Source organism: Bombina bombina, chromosome 1 (genome assembly GCF_027579735.1).
Source record: "Bombina bombina isolate aBomBom1 chromosome 1, aBomBom1.pri, whole genome shotgun sequence".
NCBI classification, from domain to species: Eukaryota; Metazoa; Chordata; class Amphibia; order Anura; family Bombinatoridae; genus Bombina; species Bombina bombina.
Window position 1 is genome coordinate 846,205,931 of NC_069499.1, and position 25,898 is coordinate 846,231,828.

The 25,898-nt window shown below is 39.5% G+C and overlaps 2 protein-coding genes across 6 annotated transcripts in view; one reads left to right on the forward strand and one right to left on the reverse strand.

The window, feature by feature from the left end:
- Positions 1 to 1,820, forward strand: part of LOC128646056 (NAD(P)H dehydrogenase [quinone] 1) — a 70,476-nt gene extending 68,656 nt beyond the window's left edge. For both annotated transcript variants that reach the window (XM_053699476.1, XM_053699478.1), the window contains exon 6: positions 1,257 to 1,820. In XM_053699476.1, coding sequence (XP_053555451.1) covers positions 1,257 to 1,571 — 315 coding nt within the window. In that variant the 3' untranslated portion in view covers positions 1,572 to 1,820. The remainder of the gene's footprint in view (positions 1 to 1,256) is intronic.
- NFAT5 (nuclear factor of activated T cells 5) overlaps positions 1,815 to 25,898 on the reverse strand; it is a 436,025-nt gene continuing 411,941 nt past the window's right edge. For all 4 annotated transcript variants that reach the window (XM_053699472.1, XM_053699473.1, XM_053699475.1 and 1 more), the window contains 2 exons: positions 24,395 to 24,621; positions 1,815 to 6,733 (listed from right to left, as the gene is read on the reverse strand). In XM_053699472.1, the coding sequence (XP_053555447.1) occupies positions 24,398 to 24,621 (224 nt within the window). In that variant the 3' untranslated portion in view covers positions 1,815 to 6,733; positions 24,395 to 24,397. The remainder of the gene's footprint in view (positions 6,734 to 24,394; positions 24,622 to 25,898) is intronic.

Genomic DNA, 25,898 nt, shown 5'->3' on the forward strand with positions numbered 1-25,898 from the left:
GTCAGAAGGCTACGGCTACTTCGCTCTGGCTGAAGAGTATAATTAGTTTGACCTATGTAACTGCTGGACCACAGCCTCCTGAGAGAATCACAGCTCACTCCATGAGGGCTGTTTCTTCTTCCTGGGCTTTCAAAATGAAGCTTCTGTTGAACAAATTTGCAAGGCTGCAGCTTGGTCCTCTATGCATAATTTTTCTAAATTTTATAAATTTGATACTTTTTCCTCGCCTGAGGCTTACTTTGGGAGAAAGGTTCTTCGAGCAGTGGTGCCTTCTGTTTAGGTTACTTGTCTTGTCCCTCCCTTATCTGTGTCCTCTAGCTTGGGTATTGATTCCCAACAGTAATTGATGATGATCCTGGATCCCTCACCATGTCATTAGAAAGAAAACAAAATTTATGCTTACCTGATTTATTTATTTCTTGACACGGTAAGTCCACGGCCCGCCCTGTTTTTTCAGACAGTTTTTTTTTTATATAAACCTCAGGCACCTCTGCACCTTGTGTTATTTCCTTTCTCTCCTTTTCCTTCGGTCAAATGAATGGGGGTTATGGGAAGGGAAGTGATACTTAACAGCTTTGCTGTGGTGCTCTTTGCCTCCTCCTGCTGGCCAGGAGTGATATTCCCAACAGTAATTGATGATCCGTGGACTCACTGTGTCAAGAAATAAATAAATGTATCAGGTAAGCATAAATGTTTTTCAAGGCTTATTTGGAGGCAGGACAGGCTCCGCCTCTGAACTTAGTAGAATGAGCTGTAAACTCTATCGCCATTGCTTGGGCTTTTTCAGAATGAAGCTTGGGAAGATCAAATTTGCAAATCAGTAATTTGGTCTTCTTTGCATAATTTTATTGTTTTTACCATTTTTATGTATTTGCTTCTTCTGAAGCAGTCTTTGGTAGAAAAAGTTCTTCAGGCAGCTGTTTGTTTGATTCTTCTGCTTATGATTTAAGTGTTTTCAAGGAAAACTTATTTATTGTGTGGATTTAATTTCTATTATTTTATCCCTCCCTTTCTAGTGACTCTTGCGTCCACATCAGAAAATTTTAATTTTGAATAGACTATTCTTTTAAGCAGACATGTTTAATTCCTGACCTGTTTGTGTTCAAATTACTTCCCCAAGAACCACAGTTATAAATTACACTAGAAAAAAGTATGCAGCAGTTAGTAATTCAAGGTGATTTACTGCCATCTCACATTTTTATCTGGACTTAAGGTTGGGATGGGAACTAATCTCTCCTGGGTTTCTTCTTTTGCAGAGGGGCATCCTGAAGTTCTGTGGTTTCCAAGTTCTAGAACCACAGATAAGTTATAGTATTGGTTACACTCCTCCAGAACAGCGCTCTGTAATCCTGAAGGCCTGGCAAGATCGTTTGGAGAATATCTGGGACGAAAAGCCAATCAGCTTTGTGCCGAATGAGGATTTTGATATGACCTTCTCAGGAGGATTTGTACTGAGGAAGGACGTTTTAGAGAAGAATGTCAAGAATGAATTTGGCCTCAGTGTTGGGCAACATATAGGCAAACCTCTGCCCCCTAATAATCAAGTAAAAGCTGAAAGTACCAAGCTCTGAATCAAGTCAATGTATTGCTTTTATATGTTTTCCTCAAGTTGTCTGCTGCTTCTATTTTAACATACTCTGATTTGTGACTATTTTCTAAATAAGTGACACAAACAAACTGATTTTTTGCTAATTGCGATTGGTTCTGTATGACCCTTAGGTGTCTGTATACTTATGTTCACATAGTGTATATTTTCTCTGTACCCAAAATTGCAGAAATGTCAAATTCAAAGAACTTTAAAGCGGAGACCAAAATGAAAACTTTCAATACTTTATTTATTTCAGCTGTTTACAGAAATATAATTGCAAAGAGTATACAAATGTCCCAATAGAAGCAAAATATCTTTGTTTAATATTTAACACGTTATTACAAGATTGCTAAAAACACTTCTGCCCCTTAACATAACAAGCTTCTGTGTTGCTGGTATAAAAGCTGTCATTACCCCTTTAACAGAACATGTGCACTGCTCGCTCAGAGAACAAAGTGGAAGGCTCTAAAGCTGCAGACGATCAACTGGTCAGTTCCAGAATCTGCTCCTAAGGAATTAATAAACCTTTGCTGAAGATATTTTTATATACTTAGTGATAATTTGGAAAAGAAAAAAAAAAAATATTTACACTTTCCTTAACCCTAAAACTTTGCTTTCTATTGCATTGTTGTATTTAAAGGGACGTCAAAGTAATTTATTTGTATGCATATAATAGAGCAGGAATTAAAATGCATGAAAGTTAAATTGAAGCCAAGAAATATTATATATACATACTGTATAAAATAAAATATTTTGCGGAAGATCAGAAGGTTTCTGACAAGGAAATATACAAGGAGAACATATTTTATAGTGTAATCCAAATGTGTTATGTATGGGAAGCATTGACATTGCAGTGTTATGAATTAGCTCTGTAAATATAAAATAATTGTATAAAAAAAAGTTAAACCTTTACATAATTTAGCTTCACTTCAAATTTAAAAAGTGCTGTGTTCACGTTGTTGCCAGTAGTAACCTGCACCATAATCTCTAAGTTTATTTAGGGGGAGGGAAAACTAATATGCTTTATTTTAGTAACAACTCCTTTAAGATGCAACAACATTTACAGTGGTAAACAAACACCTCTAAGATTTATAAAACCATTATCTGTTCTAGATGTCCAGAATGTATGTAAAGAAAGTCGCATTTAATCAAATCAGTGGTTGTATGGGATGTATTAGCCACAACCTCCTGGAGAGAATACAAATAATGTTGTGAATGAACTAATGTTAATGCAAAATTCTAGTTCGAAGGCTATAAAGAATACACAAAAAGGCACAATACTAGAGATGTGCATGCAGAGGTTTGGTGAACCCCCGAATGCCTCTTGGCTATTACCGTTGCCGAATTCATTCGTCTGCAACAGCAACACGCTGAAATCTGTGCAAATCTAGATTTTAGTGTCTTGCTGTTGCACAAGAATGAATTTGGCAACACAAACAGCTGAGCAGCATCTGAATGCAGATCTCTATTAAATACTATATATGTATAGCTTATATTTGCATTTAACTACCTGCTTACAAAAGAAATGTTGTGAAAACATGAAATTGTCTTAGTGCAATAAGTAAAATTTTGCAGTACAAAAATAACCTTAAACCCTAAACTATGGCTAATCACTAACCTCTCTAGAGTGTGAGGCAAAAGCAACCTAAACATTTTAAATAATGAATATACATTACAATTATTCATTTATGTAGAAATTAGTTTAATGTCCCTTTAAATTTTTTTAAGAAGACTCCATAACACTTCTGTCTTAAAAGTGCTACAACAAACCAGATTGATATAGGTGTGGGCCGCGATTCTTGGAGCAGATTCTAAAGTTCTTTCTTGGTAGCGCCTGCTGCTGATCTGAGCCTTAGTCCCAGAATCCTTTTTATGCATCTTACAGCAAGGGTCCTCTGGCCCTTTATTCTGAACACACCTGGTCAAAAACACACTTAAAAAAATAAAGTGATTTTTTTCTTCAACCAGCTTGGTCCCAGACTGGCTGCACCCTTGGACATGCAGCAGTCTCAAGTTAACTAAACAAGAGCTTTAGCATGAAGAGCCGGATAGCAAGACACATAGAACTAGAAGCCAGAAAAATTAACCACCTGTGCTCATCCTGCTGCGGATTGGAGGGTTGGTTTATACCATGCAAAGGTTGAGAACCCTCAATTAAGGCATCTGCTTTTACACTATTTAATGAAAAGGTGGTATATGACAAACACTTTGTTACTAGATTTAGCATAAATATAATATTCTGGGCAAGCCCAGAAACTGCTAAAAGTGAACCATTTGTAGATCTATTATTTGGGGGAAAATGGCAAATAAAACTACTCTAATCTGCCAGTGAGAAATTATCCTCTAACCATGAATATAATATCCATACTTTTCACCGGTGCTCTACCAATAATACACTTGACAGGCTAAGGTCTACTTTTATTGGAATTGGAGAACTAACCTATTTACATTAGAAGCTGGTTCACACATAGGTGAGAGGTTAATGGATACTTCATAACTATATTGTGTGCCTTTTTTTTTCTTAAACTCTGTCCATGAAGTATAAAACATTTTAAAAACAGATTTGTAAAACAAATACCTCAATATATATATATAAAATATACTTTTATTCAGTAATTCTTACTGAGTTTTAGTGAAAAGTGAGACCATCTTCTCTCAACATCACAAACCTCTTTTCTGAATACCACAAAACCATTTCAAATTTAGTCTGTTTATTTTAGCAAATATTCTGGCAAAAATGTATTTGGTCATTTCCAAATTTTCTGATAAACTTTTTTTCTTATATAGGTAACAGAATTAAGGCTTACCTGTGTAAAGCTTCACATACACACGGACAAAACTAGATTAACTACTATATTAGCCGGTAGAAACGAAGTCCTTACACACAGAACTGAAACATATGTCTAATTAAAAGGGACATTAAACACACTATATAACTATATCAAACATTAGCCTGATAATATGCAATGTCTTAAATTTAAAATTATATTAGTAGTTGAAATATTAAAAAAAAATATAAAATAGTGTCCATAAAACAATAGGCTCCACCATGTTGTAACCTAGGTTTCCTTCTCAGCTGAGGCAAATTAGGTATGTTACAAATCGGTCACTTAAATCTGCAGCTAATGACTGTGTAGAATATAGCAGTGTTAAGTCTAAAGTCTGCCCTTACACTTAACAGGAAAAATCCTGAACGAAATTACATGTAAAGTGTGTAAAATAAATAAAAAGTATATCACAAAGCTTTTTTTTTTAAACTACATATAATTAAATATTTTATATTAAAACAAAGGTATTTAATGTCCCTTTAAGAGGTAAAGGCCAAAAAAATGTGGTCTTTTATCCCCTTTATCTATTAGCCTTATGCATTCAATATATGATAGAAACATTTTGTATAAACATAAGTACAGATGGGGTACGAAGTTGCCAAAATAGGCAAGTAGTGCTTACTTGTGGTCAGCTTATAATAATTTCAGTATTGTAATACTAAAACAAATCGAACAAGCAAGGTTTTTTTTATATTAAGAGTAGAAGCTGGAAAGTACAGTATTCTGAAAGAGATGTGACATAGCTGTTAATAGAAAAGAAGAGCTTACTCTGAAACAAAGGATTCTGCCTACAGTAGATTATCAACACTATATTTGGCTGGGAGATATGGATGTACAAAAATATTTTAAGGTAACATCTCTGTAGATTGTGAAAACTGTTCCTTCAAACCAGCACAGTTCCCATTCTTAATCTGCACTCTTCTTAAAGGGAGCACAGAGAAAATGACTCACATGACTTGCCACAAAAGGTGTGCAAAATAATATCTTCTGTATAATATTTATATATAAATTTGTATATAATTATATACTTCTGCTAATGCACTTGATCAGTGTATAGAGCAAAAAAATACACGTTTCCTAGATATAAAATATAGCTTTAAGAAAAGAAAAAAAGAAAATACACTCAGATATAAACCATCCAAAAAAAACTTGAATGATTGAAAACTGTATTCAAAATGACATGACCTGGGACAGGCCTCTGAGGAAAAAAAAGTTCCCTTCATATCTGCACCACTGGAACTGCTTACCAATATCTCATTAAGAGAGATTTAGTAAAAACACAAAGTAATGAAAAACACATTTATACACAAAGCGGGGAGGAAAAAAATATCTACATGGCTCAATATGAGGAAGCTTGCTGGGCAAAATTCACTAACAACCCTCTTTAGCCTCACCAGTTCCAATATTATTTTATGCTGCCAATTCACAAAAGAATAGTGAAAGGAGTGTACCTCAGTATTGAATCCGCTACACAAAACAGCTCAGGAACTTGTGAGGCCAAAGAGGACTGTGAATTTTGGGCCACTGTGTCCGCATGTTGATTTACTTAAAATTTAAATGCGGTGTGACCGGACACTAGGTACAGCGGAAAAAAAATCCAGTTAAAATTGACGATACAATCAATTAAAAGGGGATTAAAAGAATCAATTGAAAGCAAAGCAGTCACTAAAACACATCCAATATATGCATACACACTTCTGCAGCTAGAACGTCCCGCAATACTTCTGCAGCAGTGCACCGCAGAGACTGTGTTAACAGGTGCTTTTCTGTAATTAATCATCAGAGACAGGACTGCCAGAGTCATGTCTCTTGTAGCCACCAGCAGCCTTGGTTAGAACTCTGCACTTTTGTACAAACATTTCATTGACCACTTGTAATACTACCGCAGCAGCTATGAGAACAACAATGTGCTGTCGCACGGAGCTCATGTGGCAGACACAAAGCGAGAATCCCCCACTGCTGAGCTCATCGTCACAGCTTATATGGGCAAGAAAATGTATTCCTTCAGAGAAGAACAGAGGGAAAAATATATATATATTATATACATATATTTATACATACACCTACACATAACAGATTTATGTGGACAATTACTAAATAAAAGGTAAACATCACAACTGCGGTCATTGAAGCAAAGCTCTGTCTATTGCTTTCTGGAGTGCAACGTTCCAATAGCTTTGTGGCTTTGGTCACGAAATATGACAAAGAGCCCAGAAGACACGACACTTCAATCCTTTTTGGACCATGGCTGACATGACAACACAGTTCTATATTGTCAGTCTTTACAATCCCCATCACTGTAGACCTCTTGTGGATTCTGAAATAGAGAGAGAGAAAAAAAAAGAAGTTACAAAATATATTAAGAAAGAAATACACAAATGTAGAAAGGTTAGTGATCTCAACACACATCCTTGTTTAATATTTATTGGCTGATTACCTTGTATCTAAGCCTCTGCAGGTTCCCCTTTTATTTCAGTGCTTTTTACAATCTTGCAATTTAGCCAATCAGTGCTGGTTTTTGCATAACCATTATTCTCCATGGGACTGAGCACAATGTTGTTATCTATATGGTACACATGAACTAGCGCTGTGTAGCGGTTTGTGCAAGATGTAAAAATCACTGAGATAAGGGGTGGCCTGCTGAGGCTTAGAAACAAGTAAACTTAGAAGTTATAAAGTAAATTAATATAACGTTGGTTATGCAAAGATGGGGACTACTAAAGGCATTATCTATATTTTTAAACAAAAAATTCAAGACTGTCCCTTTAAATGTACAGGAAAGAATGGAAAACAAACCTTGGTATGAGCCAAAATACAGATTATTTTTTTTGTATTTAACATCCAGTTACTTTATCTAACCTAGACAATTACTCACCAGTAAAACAAATACAGTACTAAGTTGGGTGGGAAAGACAAAAAAGAGAAATGTGCTGCAGGATATTTATTGTGGCATAAAATAATTTAATATTTTCCTTCCAACCCTTACTGGTGCTGTCAAGCGTACTGCACATAGTAGGCGCTAAAAATGTTATGTGCCTCCCTGATTGCTATTTGACAAAAGTTTAGTAGATAACTCATCCATTTCCATCACCCAAATTGTTGAAACTGCTCATGAAGTATATACCCTCAATCTTTCTGGAACAGGCTAATTTGCATGTACAATGTACTAAGTGGAAATGATAGTCTCACCTGTAGAAAAACCCAACAATGTCAATGTGGAATGAAAAAACATCTGTTTTGTTTTACTTCAGTCCTTCAGACAACATCTATTCTATATAATTGCTTACTGTTCATTGTCTTCTGTATGTCCTGCATCTTTTGAGTTGAAGTGGAAACAAACCTTCCCTAGTGCTGAAATTTTTTCATAAGACAGACTTTTTACTTAAAATTAGCAAAGTTTTCTTTGTTTATTATACAGCCATGGCACCCTTTGTTTATTGTCTTCTTTCTCAGAACGTCTAGATCAGTGTTTCTTAACCACAGTCCTCAAGTTACCCCCAAGAGTCTGGGTTTTCATGATAGCTGAACTAGTGCACAGGTGAAATAATAAGCAGATGGCAGGCTAGTTACCATGGTTACTGATCAGCTGATCACTTCACTTGTGCACTAGTTCAGCTATAAATGAAAGCCTGTCCTGTTGGGGTACTTGAGGACCGTGGTTGAGAAACACTGGTCTAGATAATGAGAGTACAAAAATTCCCAACTTATGCAAAGAGCAATAACTCTGAAAATGCTGAGGACCAAATAAATCTCAAATGGAAGAGACAAAACTGGTAATGCATATATCCTGCACTTGACTGTCCACCACTGGAAGTTTGACTACAAAAAAATAAAAATGTAATCTTACCTGATAAATTTCTTTCTTTCCAGACATGGAGAGTCCACGACTAGTGGGATATTCACTCCTGGCCAGCAGGTGGAGACAAAGAGCACCACAGCAAAGCTGTTAAGTGTCCCTTCCCTTACCCATAGCCCCCAGTCATTCAGCCGAAGAGAAATGGAAAAAGAAGATAACACAAAGGTGTAGAGGTGCCCGAAGTTTAGAAAAAAAAAAAAGTCTAATCTTAAGGGTGGGGTCGTGGACTCTTCTTGTCTTGTGGTAGAAGGGACCCCTTTCCACCCGTAATTTCAGAAATTATTTCTGCCAGACCAGGACCAAATAAGATCTTACCTTTATAAGGTAGCGACAGAAGCTTGGAGTTGGAGGTAACATCAGCTGACCAAGATTTTAGCCACAGAGCCCTACGGGCTAGAACAGTGAAGCCAGACATCTTGGCTCCCAGTCTAATAACTTAAATGGTAGCATCAGAGATAAAGAAGTTGGCTTAATCCTATCTTGTATCTCCTCCAACGGAGTCTCTTCTACAATCAATTCAGACAATGCATTGCACCAATAAGATGCTGCACTTGCTACTGTGGCAATTCAGACTGCAGGTTGCCATTGAAGACCTTGATGAACATATATCTTCTTCAAATAAGCCTCCAGCTTTGTGTCCATGGGATCCTTAAAGGAACAACTCCTCAATAGGGATCATAGTTCTCTTAGCCAGGGTAGAAATAGCCCCTTCTACCTTAGGCACCGTGCTCCATGAATCTCTAATGGAGTCAGCAACAGGAAACATCTTTTTAAAGAAGGGAAATGAGGAGAAAGGTATTCCTGGCTTCTAACATTCCTGTGTAATAATCTCCGTCACACGGTCTGGAACAGGAAACACTTCCACAGAGGAAGGAACATAATAGTATTTGTTAAAGGGACAGTCAACACCAGAATTTTTGTTGTTTTAAAAGATAATCCCTTTGTGACGGATACCCCGGCTACCCCGACTGGGTAGATCCACCAAACGGGTCATGCTTCCTCCCTGCCGACTGCAGTTATGTATCTGGCAAGTGACCACCGCCTGTAGCCACCCCTGATGCCCGACAGCACCAGTACTCAGGGTCCCACCCTCTTGGCAGACTCCGGCTACCCAGACTAGGTAGCTCTGCCAGAGGGTCCTTCCTCTGCCTGGAACAGGCTGCTATGTAGCCCCTGAAAGTGATTTTAGCAGGAGCCCACCCAAATAACTAGACATACAAGCATTCAGGTGAAACAGGAACTGATTTTATTGAAAACACACACTCATTTTATACACAAAGCTCATCTTGATAAGATACTGGACAATCTCACGATTTTCCCGCCATTCCCGCCCCTCCAGACAGGCCGGAACCCCCATAGCAGCCACAGTCCCACAGAGTCCCAAGATACAGGGGTGGTGGTTTCGGGGTTATCTCTGCGGCACTTCCAGGGTGTCATTTTAAAGCTCTCGGTCCCCAGATGCCACACTCCAAAGGAGTGTCAAAAAACCCTGGTTACCAAAGGAGCTGCCCTCCAGTAATTCCCCCACCTCTTGTTCTCCTTAGGGGCTACTAATCCCAAAAGAGCTGAGCTCTGGGGCACATGGTTGCTGGAGCGACCAGGGGTAAAGTTAGCGGGTGTCCTGCTGTTCTGTGGCCGACCGGGAGTTCCAGGAGCCCGGCCAGCCTGAGAAGGGTTAGGTGAGTGTCCGTTGTGAGGCGGCCATCCGAGAGTTCCAGGAGCCCAGCCAGCCTAGGAGGGTTTTCCCGGTCATACATCAGCTCTTCCCTTAACAAGTTTAGAACACAAAACAAGCAAACAAAAGCTTCCAGACATTGTGGTTGCTCTGAGGAGCCAAAAACCACCGAGGAACAACAGGGGTGAGGTTGTTGGGGTTTAACCCTTGTAGCCCGGTATCCGTAACACCCTTACCAATTCCCCAGTTTTGCATAACCAACAGTTATAATTACACGTTTTACCTCTGTAATTATCTTGTATTTAAGCCTCAGCAGACTGCCCTCTTATTTCAGTTCTTTTGACAGACTTGCATTTTAGCCAATCAGAGCTGACTCCATGGTAAATTCTCGTGCATGAGCTCAATGCTATCTATATGAAACACATGAACTAATGCCCTCTAGTGGTGAAAAACTATCAAAATGCATTTAGATTAGAAGCGGCCTTTCAAGGTCTAAGAAATTAGCATATGAACCTCCTAGGTTTAGCTTTCAACTAAGAATACCAAGAGAACAAAGCAAAATTGGTGATAAAAGTAAATTGGAAAGTTGTTTTAAATTACATGCCCTATTTCAATCATGAAAGGTTTTTTTGGACTTGACTGTCCCTTTAAGCTTACTAGATTTCTTAGGGATGACAGCAACAGGAGAGTCGGAGTCATCCAAAGTAGCCAGTACCTCCTTTAATTGTAAACAAAGGTGTTCAAGCTTAAATCTGAAGGTTACTTCTTCAGCATCAGACAAAGGAATTATACTGTCCGAATCTGAGGTTTCACCCTCAGAGGCTACTGAGGTATCCTCCTCATCAAACTTATGAGGGAGGGCAACCTGCGAAGCAGCTGACGGGACAGACACCTTACACAGATTTTTTTTTTATTTCCTCTTGTGCTTCCCCATCATGAGAAAAGCAGATGATACCGCAGAGGATATCTTTGCAGCAAATTCTGATGGCAAATAAACTCCTCCAGGAGACTGAGAGGAACTGCAGGACACTGTATGTGAAGCCGTGGAGGCTTGGGATGTTAGAGGAGAAAGCTGTGGCATTGCCTGAACAGCATCATCCTGAGAGAGATTAGGCTCAGAAACAAAAAGTTTATCTTTACATTTCAAAGTCTTTTCTAAACATGAAGAACAAAATTGTATAGGTAACACAATTTGGGCCTCAAGACACAAACATTTATCCATAGGAGCAGACTCCTGTTCCATGTCCATAGGTAAAAGAATTCTCAATAATGAAAGGAATGACTGATATATGAAAATGACTGTCACTCTCCTCAGAGTAATATTCAAAACAAATAAAAAGGCACCTCTACACCTCAGGCAGACTCAGGTGCCCTACCTTAACCTTCAATTCCCAGATTGTTAGGCAAGCAGCAGCACATCGATCGAAAAAACGATTTGACCCTAAGAAGCTGTTTAAAATGACGCCGCTCTGCTCAGGAACTGTTGGGTGAGGGAGTGGTCACATGACCGGCAGAAAAAAAATGTGCAGCAATAACTAAAAGTGCGCATTTCTAGCAGCAATCGCCTAGTAAAAACTTGATACAACAAAGTAGAGCCCAACAATCACATTTCCTAATAAATAAAAGTCCCAATAAACAAACATATATAGAAAGCCTCAGAGAAAACATCCCATAACATGGAAAGTTAACCCCTTGGTCTCCACACAAAGTGCCTGCACCCTGCCCAAATAAATCTTTTCTAAAGGATTAATTATGCCCTGAATAATTAGTGCAAAAAAACTTCTTAAGTGCAGGTCAATACCTAGAAGACAAAAGCACTTACCTGCAAATCCAGCTGTCCGACAGGAAGACAGCTCACAAGAAAAAGAAAGAACAGAGTAACCAACTCTGGCTTCCTATACCAAGGGCATCAGACATGTTAGAAACCCAAGCAAGGACTACCTCACAACTTTCTAACTGCTTAAAAGCCACCACTACTCTTACTCAAGAGACTGACGTGGACACAGCTAAACCCAAATCCTTGCTTGCAGGGAAAAGTACCCGAAAAAGAAATCCATTCTTCAGACACCGAGATTCACCTCCTCCATTGACAGAGGCAAAGAGAATGAATGGGGGTTATGGATAAGGTGACACTTAACAGCTTTGCTGTGGTGCTCTTTGCTTCCTCCTGCTGGCCAGGAGTGAATATCCCACTAACTGGAAATACGTTGTGGACTCTCCATGTCTTAGGAAATAAATGTTATTCTATAGACTGAAAAATGAGGTCCCTTCTGGATCTTTTGAGAGTGGTAAGCATAGGAAGTCTTGTAATAATAGGCATGTTATTTAAATCTAAAAGGTAACCTTGCAATGACATCAAGTACCCACTGGTCTGATATAATGAAATCCGAAATGGGATAAACTAGCTCCTACTAATAAATAAAAAATGTGACTTACTTTGATAGGTTGAAGAGAGCTTACTATGTCCTACACTGGAATACATATGTGATTTGTTTTCTGAAGTGGAAGTTTTGATAGAATGAAACTGCATTTGAGCAGCTGATATTCTGGACTTCAAGGTTTGTGGTAGAAATTTTTCAACTTCTGTTCACTTAGAAATTGAGGTGTCTAATTCTTTCCAAAACAGATACCAAAAAGGTAAATTGTATATATTCATGTTGGAATTAGAATCTGTTTCCCTGTGCCCCTAACCATAGAGCTTTTGTCTTGCCATATAGTCATCATATTCCTTGTGTTTGTCCCGAAAGGTGTAACAATGCAAATCTGAAAGGAATGACCGAATGGCAAATTTTCCTGGAATTAATCTCTCTGTATGAACCTTTGGATCTTCTGTGATGACGTTATGTTTAAAAAATCCAAATATAATGCTGAAACAGGATATCTGGGTCTTCAGAGAAGAAGAAAAAACCCAACTATCCATAAAAGCTATGGGAGGAAAAGACAACATTCACTTAACCAAATCTAAAGTGGAATCCTTCTTTACAACACCTAGAAAAATAGTTTGGGCCCAGTTCTAAGCCTTGGATATGAAAGGTGTTTGGGTGTCTGTAAGAAAATCAGCAGTACTTCAGGGTCTATAAACTCAGTAACCAGGCTATAAGTATAAGAAATATTAAGTGTAGGTAAAGACATGAGCATTAAGAATGATGCATTAGGTACATAAATAATAATTATGCTCTGCTAAGAGAACAAGTCCATAACCAAGACAGTGCATAACCAAATGATGATTTGGTCATTGCTTTTGGCAAAATACTTTGCATAATTTTTCCTTCAAGACATCAGTATCAGTTTCTGATTTTCCCCATTAATGGGAAATTTCCAAAGACAGATTACCAGGATAAATACTCTCATAGGTTAGAGATTAGATTCCCCTATAATGGAGATTAGGAAAACAGAGGAAAGAACCAGGCATCCTAGGTTAAGCTTCATCCATCATGTCTGCTAATTTCTGATAACCAGATGTATCCTACAGACTTCATGTTGTCAAATTAAATTTTTATATGATGTAAAGACAGGGATTACAATTTTTTTTATAAAGCAAAAACAAAATTTATGCTTACCTGATAAATTTTTTTCTTTTCGAATATGGTGAGTCTACGTAATCATCAATTACTGTTGGGTGTATCACTCCTGGCCAGCAGAAGGAGGCAAAGCTGTTAAGTATCACTCCCCTTCCCACAATCCCCAGTCATTCGACCGAAATAAAATAGAGAAAAGGTAATAACACAAGGTGTAGAGGTGCCAGAGGTTTAGAAAAAAAAAATGGTCTTAGAAAGGGCGGGGCCGTAGACTCACCATATCCGGAAATAAAGAAATTTATGAGGTAAGCATACATTTTGTTTTCTTTCCTAAGATATGGTGAGTCCACTGAATCATCAACTACTGTTGGGATTCAACACCCAAGCCAGAAGACACAGATGATTAGGGAGGGACAAGACAGGGAACCTAAACAGAAGGCACCACCGCTTGAAGAACCTTTCTCCAAAAAGAAGCCTCAGCAGAGGCAAAAGTATCAAATTTATAAAATGCGGAAAAAGTATGCAAAGAGGACCAAGTTGCAGCCTTGCAAATCTGTTCCACAGAAGCCTCATTTTTGAAAGCCCAAGAAGAAGAAACAGCCCTAGTGGAATGAGCTGTGATTCTCTCAGGGGGCTGCTGTCCAGCAGTCTTATTTGCCAAACGAATAATGCTTCTAAACCAGAAAGAAAGAGGTAGCAGAAGCTTTGACCTTTGGGTTTCCCAGAAAAACAAACAAATGCAGAAGACTGGCGCAAGTCCTTAGTCGCCTGCAAATAAAATTTAAGAGTCCGCACAACATCTAGGTTCCATATCAGAAGGAGGATTAGGACAGAGAGAAGGAACAACGATTTCCTGATTAATATTTCTATCTGAAACAACCTTAGGAAAAAAAACAAACTTGGTACGCAGAACTGCCTTATCTGCATAAAATATGAGATAAGGCGAATTGCACTGCAAAGCTGAGAGTTCCAAAACTCTTCGAGCAGATGAGATTGCAGTAAGAAACAAAACCTTCCAAGATAACTTAATATCTATGGAATGCATTGGCTCAAACAGAGCCTGTTGCAAAAATTTAAGAACAAGGTTAAGGCTCCAAGGTGGAGCAACAGATTTAAACAGGCCTGATTCTGACCAAGGCCTGACAAAAAGATTGCACATCTGACACGTCCGCCAGATGTTTGTGTAGCAAAATATATAGAGCAGAATTCTGACCCTTCAGAGAACTGACAGACAAACCCTTCTCCAAATCTTCCTGGAAAAGGATACAATTCTTGGAATCCTGACTCTACCAATAAAGATATTTAAGCCATATCTTATGGTAAATCTTTCTAATAACAGGCTTACAAGCCTGAATCATGGTCTCAATGACCGACTCGGAAAATCCACGCTTAGATAAAATTAAGCATTCAATCTCCAAGCAGTCAGCTTCAGAGAAATGAGATTTGGATGAAGAAAATGACCCTGAGGTAGAAGGTCCTTCCTCAGAGGAAGTCTCCACGGTAGTAGAGACGACATTTCCACTAGGTTTGCATACCAGATCCTGCGAGACTACACAGAAGCTATTAGAATCACAGACGCTCTCTCCTGCTTGATCTGAGCAATAACTCGTGGAAGGAGAGCAAACGGAGGAAAAAGGTATGTCAACCTGAAGTTCCAAAGAACTGCCAGATCATCTATCAGGAAGGCCTGAGGATCTCTTGACCTCGAACCTTACTTTGGAAGCTTGGCGTTCTGTCGAGATGCCATCAGATTCAATTCCGGTATCCCCCATTTGATGATTAACCTGGAGAACCCTTCCGGATGGAGTTCCCACTCCCTGGGATGAAAAGCCTGTCTGCTTAGGAAATCCGCTTCCCAATTGTCCACTCCTGGAACATGGATTACAGACTGCAATTGTGAGCTTCCGCCCAATGAATGATTTGAGCCACCTCCTTCATGGCTATGGAACTCCGAGTCTACTCCCTGGTGGTGGATGTAAGCCACTGAGGTTATGTTGTCTGACTGGAACCTAAGAAAAAAACGGGCTAAACCCAACATGGAATTGAAGATCGCTCTCAACTCCAATATGTTTATGGGGAGAGCAGATTCCTCCTGAGACCAACAGTCCCTGTGCCTTCAACGAGTCCCAGACTGCTCCCCAGCCCATCAGGCTGGCGTCCGTAGTCACAATCACCCATGAGGGTCTCCAGAAGCATGTCCCCCGAGACAGATGTTCTTGAGACAGCCACCATGGTAGTCTTTTGTCGCTTGATCTAGAACTATCCTCTGAGATAGGTCTGCATAATCCCTGTTCCATTGACTGAGCATGCTGTAACTGTAGAGCTCTCAAATGGAATCAAGCAAAGGGAACTATGTCCATGGAAGCCACCATCAGACCAATTACCTCCATACATTGGGCCACTGATGGCCGTACAGTAGACTGAAGAGATATGCAAGAGGGAAGAATCTTGGCTCTTCTAACTTCCGTCAGAAATATTTTCATTGATAGGGAATCTATAATGGTTCCTAAGAAGACCACCCTTGTAGCTGGAAAAAGGGAACTTTTTTCCCAAATTCACTTTCCATCTGTGGGAACGAAGAAAAGACAACAAGATTTCTGTATGAGATTTTGCTAGTTGAAAAGATGGTGCCTGAACCAGAATGTCTGCCAGCAGAGCTCCCAGGACCTTTGAGCTGTGGCGAGACCAAATGGAAGGGCCACAAACTGAAAGTGTTTGTCCAGATAGGCAAACCTCAGAAATTTGTGATGATCTCTGTGAATGGGAACGTGGAGGTACGCATCCTTCAGGTCTATGGTCGTCATGAACTGACCCTCTTACACTAGAGGAAGAATGGAACGAATAGTCTCCATTTTGAAGGAAGACACTTTGAGAAACTTGTTGAGGAACTTTAGATCTAGACTAGGCCTGAAAGTTCCCTCTTTTTTGGGTACCACAAACAGATTGGAATAGAACCCTAGACCCTGTTCCTGTATTAGGACTGGAACTATCACTCCCAGGAGGGAGTGTACACATTTTAAGAACTGCCCCTGGGAGGAAAGGTCTTGAATTCTAACTTGTAACCCTGGGATACTATGTCCACGGCCCACGGGTCTGGGACATCTCGTATCCATGCTTGAGAAAACAGAGTCTGCCCCCCACTTGATCCGATCCCAGATCGGGGGCAAACCCTTCATGCTGACTTAGATTCAGCTACGAGCTTCTTAGATTGCTTCCACTTGTTCCAAGACTGGCTGGGTTTCCAAGAAGGCTTGGACTGTTCCTGCTTGGTAAAGGAGTGGGAAGACTTGCCTCTGAAGTTACGAAAGGAACAAAAATTACTCCAACGTCCTTTCGATTTGTTCGTGAGGCAGAAAGGATCCTTTACCACCTGTGATATCAGAAATAATTTCTGCCAAACCCGGCCCAAACAAAGTCTTTCCCTTGTAAGGAATCACCAAAAGCTTAGATTTAGAAGAATCATCCGCTGACCAAGATTTCAGCCATAGCGCCCTACGCGCCAAAATTGAGAAACCAGATATTTTGGCCCCCAACTTGATGACCTGCAAAGAAGCGTCAGTGATAAAGGAATTGGCTAACTCAAGAGCCTTTATCCTATCCTGTATCTCCTCCAAAGGAGTCTCTGCTTGGAGGGACTCAGACAAAGCGTCAAACCAATATGCTGCCTCACTTGTCACTGTAGCAATACACACCACCAGTTGCCACTGTAAACCCTGATTAATATACATCTTCTTTAAGAAAGCCTCTAGATTCTTGTCCATAGGGTCCTTGAAAGAGCAGCTATCCTCAATAGAAATAGTGGTCCTCTAAGCCAGTGTAGAGATCGCCCCTTCCACCTTGGGGACCGTCTGCCATGACTCCTTAATGTAGTCGGCCACCGGAAACATCTTCCTCAAGACTGAAGAGGGAGAAAAAGGAATTCCAGGTCTCTCCCATTCCTGGGCAATAATCTCCGTAGCACAGTCAGGTACTGGAAACACCTCCCCAGAGGAGGGTACATCAAAGTATCTATTTAATTTGCTAGATTTCTTAGGGTTGACAATGACAGGAGTATCAGAGTCGTCCAAAGTAGCCAAAACCTCCTTTAACAAAACACAAAGGTGTTCAAGCTTGAATCCGAAAGAAACCACTTCAGCATCAGAAGAAGGAATTATACTATTCGAATCTGAAATTTTACCCTCAGAGGCTACCGAAGTATCCTCCTCTTCCGACTTATGTGAAAGAGCCACTTGGTTAGCCTGTACTGGAACAGAAACCTTAATATCTGATTCTCTAATTTTCCTCTTGCGTCTTTCCTGAAGCATGGGGATGGCAGCTAGCGACTCAGATACCGCTGAGGATACCTGGGCAGCAATTTCTCCATGCAAATATACTCCTCCGGGAGATTGCAAGGAACCGCAGGGAACTGCATATGACATTGATAGAGCTTGGGACGTTTGAGGAGAAAGCTGCGGCATCGCCTGACTAGCATCAACCTGAGAGGGTGGTGGTTCAGCAACAAAACCCTCCCTTGACCCTAACTCTCCTACAGATTTCCACCCCATATCACTGCTCCCACTAGCTTCAAAAATCCTTGAAAAAATAGCTTTTGATCGCCTAACCCACTTCCTGTCCTCCAACTCATTGCTTGACGCCCTGCTATCTGGCTTCCATCCCCAACACTCATCTGAGACTGCCCTCACCATGGTTACCAACGATCTCCTTTCTGCTAAAAACAAAGGCTACTACTCTATACTCATTTACTTGACCTCTCTGCTGACTTTGACACTGTTGACCATCCCCTTCTCCAACAGACTCTCAGCTCTCTTGGGCTCTTTAAAAAATGCTCTCTCCTGGATTCACTCTTATCTCTAACAGATCCTTCTCCGTCTCTTTTGCTGGTAAATCCTCCTCTCCATTGCCTCTGTCTGTTGGAGTATCTCAAGGCTCTGTCCTGGGTCCTCTTCTCTATTTACACTTCTTCACTGGGTAAACTCATCAACAGCTATGGCTTAAACTATCACCTCTATGCTGATGATACCCAGATCTACCTTTCGACCCCTGCACTCTCTCCTTCTGTCAATTCTCACATCAGTGACTGCTTATCTGGCATTTCCTCCTGGATGGCCTCTCACCACCTAAAAATAAACATGTCCAAGACCGAACTACTTCTAATCCCCTCTAATTCTACTTCAGTTTTTCCATCACTGTTGGCGCCACCACTATATCCCCATCACCCCAAGTCCGCTGCCTAAGAGTCACACTTGACTCAAATCTGTCCTTCATTCCCCACATCCAATTGCTCTCTTCATCCTGCCGCAACCACCTACTGAATATCTCCAAAATGTGTCCGTTTCTGAGTACTGAAGCTACTAAACAGCTAATCCACTCCATCGTAATTTTCAGACTTGAATACTGTAATAACTTACTATCTGGCGTCCCTCTCTCCCGCCTCTCTCCCCTTCAATCCATCCTACATGCATCTGCAAGGCTAATCCACCTCTCTCGACGCTCTGTTTCTGCTGCACCTCTCTGTGAGTCCCTTCACTGGCTCCCCATTCACAGCAGAATTAAATTCAAAATTCCCACCCTGACTACAAAGCCCTCACCAATGCTGCCCCACCCTACCTGTCCTCACTCATCAACAAATATACTCCAGCCTGCCCCCTAAGATCCAACAATGACCTGCTTCTTGAGTCCTCTACCATCACCTCCTCTCATGCTAGACTACAGGACTTCTCTCGTGCGGCACCAACCCTCTGGAACGCACTTCCTCAAGCTGTCAGACTTTCCCCTAATCTCTCCTCCTTTAAACGTTCCCTAAAGACCTTTTTGTTTAGGGAAGCTTATCACCCGACTCATTAACAAATTAAAGGGACAGTACACTGTAAAATTGTTTTTCCATTAATTTATTTTAAATGACTTGTTATACCAACTGCAGAGTATAAAATATTTGATAAATTCCATTTTCATGCTTATTTGTGTATATGAAGGAGCTGATTTTGTGCTTTGAAACCACAGCCTTTTTAGAATGGGTTGAACTTAAAGGTGACATCAGATCCATTATGTTTTAAGTTTGTGTAAACAGACCTTGCTTCCTTATCTCTTATTTGGCTGGAACACCAAAGCTCAATACATAGAGAGAACAATGGAAAATGATCAATTTATTACTTAACTATCCTGCATCCCACTGAGAGTGTAATCTCTTCTGCTGGCTGCGTATACTTAGGCTATTCAATAGCCTATACTCCAGTATTAATTTGTTCAGTATAGGTGGCAATACCACAGGCTAAATCAGCTATTTCAAATGCTGAAATAGGAGTAAAGGAGCTACTTGTAACCAATTTAATACACTCTAGCATGTTAAAAGGATCATTGGGAATAATTTAAAGGGGAGAACATTTTTGGGTGAACTATCCCTTTAACTTCACTTACCTAGCAATTGCCCTCATCTATCTCCTCACTAATATCATTCTCACCTTTGCAGTCCCCACCTCCTGTTTCCTATCCTCCTACCCATCTAGTTTGTAAGTTCCTATGGGAATAGGGCCCTCAATTCCCCCTGTATTTGTAAAATTTTGTCTCTTATTGTATTGATTCTCCATTGTACTTTTATCCTTGTGCCCATAGGCAGTGCTGCGGAATCTGTTGGTGCTTTATAAAAAAATTATAATAATAATAATTATAATCTTTATACATTAACGATCTTTCAATATACGAAGAACAAAAGGGCAAAGGAGGTTCTACTTGGGTATCTAGACAAAGCCTGCATTCAGCAGAAGGCACCAACTCTTGGTCCATATTGCAATAAAATTGGCAGATCAAATATTGAAGAATTTTTTTTTTCTTTTAACACCGTCTCTTTAAGAACTTTTGTATCAAAATAACACTCTGAGAAACTTCTCTGACGTTAAGTTTATTTCATAGCTCTGGCTGACAAACTTTAAGTGCCCAGATTTGTGAGAAAAATTCAAGTTAAAAAACCTCTTGTCACCTCTACACCACAGCGTATTACTGAGGGGCCTACCTGCCCCCTCTACACTCCGGCATAACAAGCGAAAGAAGAGAAAAATGACGATGCACTATAAAACTGCGTCGTAATCAGATTAAAAGCGCGCACTTAGCCAGCAATACTGCCTCAGAGAAAGGACCCGCCTCCTAAAATATGTCAGAGGCGGTCCTGGCGGCCATTAAACACATGTGCATTGTATTGTTTCATTAAAAAGTTCACACAAGAGGAGTTAGAAATTCACTCATCCGTTTACCTAAACGGGGCCCCAGTGAAAACATACCCCCTACTGAGCAACCAGTGATTCAAACCCAAACACTGTTCATAACTGAATCACCTCCTCTAAAACACAGTGCCTGCTCCCTGCCAATACGAGTCCTGATCACTAATTGTAACGCTTGTGGGATACTCCTCTATCAGACCGAACTCGGCCAGTAGTCTGGTTATCCCGGCGTCAAGCCGTTATGATAGGGAATATCCCAGAGCAGAGAAAGTCAATGAGATGAGGAAGATGGCACTCACCACAGGCAGGACAGTTCCCAGTGGCAACAGCAGAGCAGTCCAGGGATAAAGCACTAGAATGGTAAGGCAGGCAGGGATTGGCAAAAGTAAATAATCCAGCAAATTAAGGGTTAAGACAGGTAGAGTAGTCAGCAGACAGGCAGGTTCAGCAACAGTCTATGTGAATTGTCTTCCTGCGCTAAAGGCCAGGTTCTGTGGACCTAAAGCTAAAACATTTGAGGTGACACTGATTAGATGGAAATGATCACTCAGGACATAGAATATGTTAAATATAAGCTGATATTTATTTTTGATAAGAGAGATGATTAAAATATATTCTTTGAAAACAATTTTATTGATTTATTAAAAAATTGATTAAAAATTGAATTTATTTGAATTTGTATTAAAAATGCTGATATATTAATGTTTTTCAGCAAAAATAACAGAGGCAAAAAGATAAAAAGATAAGATATAGGTGAGGTGAGTGTACTGAGCAGAGGATATAGTTAGTATACACAGAACATATAATTAGTATGTTAGTATAACAACAGATGCGGTTAATATACAGCAGGTGTGATAAGTGCACAGAAAAGAACTTTTTTAGAACTTTTGATTCTTTTTACAGTTCTATTACAATCGTGTTTGAAATGGCAATTTTTTATACTTTTTTTTATACTTATTTTTAGTTATGTTGTTCTAGTTATAATAACTTAGCCATATTAGCCTAGCTCTATTAACTTTACTTTTTAGCCAAGCTCTATTAACATTGCTTTATTGCTTTTTTGCACATTTGTCCACTACATGAATTTAGGTATAATCATTTTATAGCTGTTTAGTTTACACACTTTTAGTTTAATAAACCATTTTAGCACACACACCTTTAGCCTATACACCCTTAGCTGACCCATTATAGTTCACACTCTAACCTAAATCAAAATCCACTGCACTTATCACACCTGCTGTATATTAACCGCATCTGTTGTTATACTAACATACTAATTATATGTTCTGTGTATACTAACTATATCCTCTGCTCAGTACACTCACCTCACCTATATCTTATCTTTTTATCTTTTTGCCTCTGTTATTTTTGCTGAAAAACATTAATATCAGCATTTTTAATACAAATTCAAATAAATTCAATTTTTAATCAATTTTTAATCAATTTTTTAATAAATCAATAAAATTGTTTTCAAAGAATATATTTTAATCATCTCTCTTATCAAAAATAAATATCAGCTTATATTTAACATATTCTATGTCCTGAGTGATCATTTCCATCTAATCAGTGTCACCTCAAATGTTTTAGCTTTAGGTCCACAGAACCTGGCCTTTAGCGCAGGAAGACAATTCACATAGATTTTAAATTATCAATTTTATCTGGGGATTTTTTGATATCAACCTGTGTACTTTGAGGTGAACTGTTTCAGCGCTCTCTCGCTCCCTCAATATATTCCAATTCAGCAACAGTGATCAGTCCAGCAGTTTAAGGGTTAGGGCAGGTAGTCAGTAAACAGACAGGTTCAGCAACAATGGTATTAAGGTACATAGAATGATCTGTTACACCTAGGAGCACACAGAGTAACACCTATACTTGGGCAGTGACAGATGGTTAGTGCAGGATTTAAATAGGCGCAGGATTTGCGTCAGGAGCGTGCGGCGATGACGTCAGCGCCGCACGCATCCTGAGCCTACACTGCCCCTGGCAACGAGCAGGAAGGAGACAACTGAGCCGACACTGCCCCTGGCAACGAGCAGGAAGGAGATGCTGTGCCCCTAGCAACGACTAGAGCGGCGCGGCGTGACACTAAAACAGGAACTAAGTCCCAATAAAGTGCAGATTATGCTCAATGAGTGCCAGTGTTCTTTATCCCATAAAAAACTGAAAATGGCACTTACCTGCACCTCTTGCTGTCCGGCAGGAGGTCAGCTCACCTGGCATGAGAGAAAGCCACTCCTCACAGAGACCTGTGAAAACAAGAGAGGACCTACTCTTGCTTTCTATTTCTGTTAGGAAATCGCAGTGAGGCCCACCTCACAAGTTCCTAACTGCTTGAAAGCTACCACTGCCCTACTGAAGAGACTAACGTGGATTACAGCTAGACCCTAAACTTGGTAGGAAAGATCAGAGCAAACCTACTCTGGCTTTCAAAATAATAAAATCTTGATTGAAGAAAAATCTTTTTACAGACACCTAACCACCTCCTCCTTGCACTGAAGACAAAAGAGAATGACTGGGGATTGTGGGAAGGGGAGTGATAATTAACAGCTTTGCTGTGGTGCTCTTTGCCTCCTCCTGCTGGCCAGGAGTGATATTCCTAACAGTTCCGTGGACTCACCATATCTTAGGAAAGAAAACAGTTAATCTGATTTCCATTGTGTTTATTGGTAAAGAGATAATCTGCCCAGAATTTTAAGACAATTCTAAACCACACAGATCTGGCAGACTGGTGTCTAAATAGCTAGATTATAATTAACTTTTCTCTTAAGCATAATGGTCTTTTACTAGACATATATGGAAGGAGTAATATCCTTGAAAATATTTAAAAGCGTCCTTGGTTTTCCTACTTTTAACATGTCAAGGGTACAGTTGGATGTCTCTGTCTACTTTGAAGGCAAAGAAAAAATGTTAAAAATAGAGAAAATATCTAGTTAAGTATTATACTGAATGCTCACAAAATTATTAGAGTCTATCTAGGGGTTCTTCACTATGCCCTACCTGAGTGATGACCCCCCCTTAACTTTAAGCATAAGACAGTCTCATGGAATACCCCATACCCCATATGAAAAAAAGGGGTGAATTAATCATTTTTTTCCTCTTTGCAAATAAAGCTGGAAGGAAGAGGAGGAATCATGATTCTTTAGGAAAGTAAAATAAAATGAAGTTACATCTGTATTTGCTCAACAAGTACTATTATGGCTTAACAGTATTATTGTAACTTTCTTTCATTATTTTCTTAGAACACAAAATATTTGTCCATAAGTATAATTCCCAGAATCACAATCAAATGATTGTATTTTTAAGTTTTGAAAAAAGAAGAGTTCCACTGTTTCAGTGCAAATGTTACTGACTATGCATGAAGCATATGTAAACATGTCCATATACACTCACTCAAACTACATGCCAATTTAAAGAGCCATTGGTGTCATGTATTTGCCAGTGATACACAAGAAATGACTGCAGACACACTATATGCCCTCTGAGTGTTTTAATGCAGATGTACAAGGGTGCACAGTACAAATGATTTTTCTCAACACATATATGGTAAATGCGTCTATTTAGCATTTTCTTTTTACATGGTTCGATGTAATATCTTTTTTGATAAAATAACGAACCATAATAATAAATCTGAAAATAAAAAACAAACATTTACGGAGATCGGTTAAAAAAAACCCTATACATGTACTACACTACAGTGAGGCTGTATTTACCAGCGTACCTGTTAAAAAGAACCAGAGATACTGTTTCCTTGATTCTGCAGAGATTCTAACAAGTCAGTGATCTTCTCCATGTTCTGATCTGACGTTATTGATGATGTCTCTGTCATTTGCTGAGATAGAAGTGTGCTAACAGACTGTGCATCTCCTTGATTCTGCCCTGTCTGACTCAAAGCCATCATCTGTTCTTGCAAGGATCCAGGCGCAGAAGACATCAACTGACTGCAATCTGTGTAAAACATCAAAAACAGGGATTTTTAGACTCCCTAAATATTACATTTATTACACTTTAAATCCAAAGAAGATACCTCTGACGGTAAAAAAGATGTTTATACATAAAATATTGATAAATAACCAAAATGCCAACTTATAAATTCAAATGTAAAAAGTTGCATCCTCCAATTCATTAGAGCTTCTCATCATTGCAATACTGACCCTACATACGAAGTCTTTAACCCCTAGAAAACAGATTGACACATAAGAAAAGTCCCACTCAGGAACTGTAAGACTTGCAGCTCCCCAGCAGGACAGAGCGGATGGGATTGTGTGAGTGCTGCTTCTGTGCGGCTGGCCATCTGTGTCCTACTTGCGGCCTTACATATTTGTTTAACCCCCATGTGGGGTCAGCAATACAAAAACTATATTCTCTCATTATTTGAAGCATGTCGTTTTTGCAATAGCGTGTCTCTTTAATGTTCTATGTAGCAGTGATTTAACCCCTTTATCACCAATGTGTGTTCTGGATAAACAAGAATTAAGTTATTGCTGTAGAACACTGTTCCAAGAGTTTAGTTGCCCTCAATACACATGGGTAATCAAGAGGTACATAACGGACGTAGACCACATTCACCAGAGTGATTTGTTCCCTTAATTGCCTGGAACACATCCAGCAGCAAACTGACCTTTCAAGTTAGGTTCTGGGTCATCTGTGCAAAAGTATAAGTTGAAAGGAAGAGAGCACTTAGTTTGGCTGCCACAGGATATTGGAGCTTGGCAGTCTCCTAGGTAACGGCGCCCATGTATTAGGTGCCTCTGACTATTAGGTTAAATCAAGCACTGAGTTAAACATTCTCTTAAAAGAACATAAAAGTGTAAGAAAATACATTGCTGTTATGTTTTAAAGGATTATATTATTGCACTTGCATGTGTGTTTAACCCCTGCAAAGTCCGCTCCAGAGCAACAACGCACTACTGAGATCTAGGTAAACACACTGGGTGAGCCACTGGCAAGAGGCATGTCTGCGTGTAGCCATCAATCAGCAGCTAACTTCCAGTAGTGCATTGCTGCACCTGAGCCAATCTAGTTATGTAATTTCAACTAAGATAACAAGAGAACAAAGTAAATTTGATAACATAAATTAAAAGTCTCTTATAAATTATTGCTCTGTCTGAACCATGAAAGTTTCATTTTGACTTCCTTGTCCATTTAAGTTGATCTGCATAATATACAAATATGTTACTTTTAAACATAAAAACAAGAAAGAGAAGTCCTCAATCACAATCAGT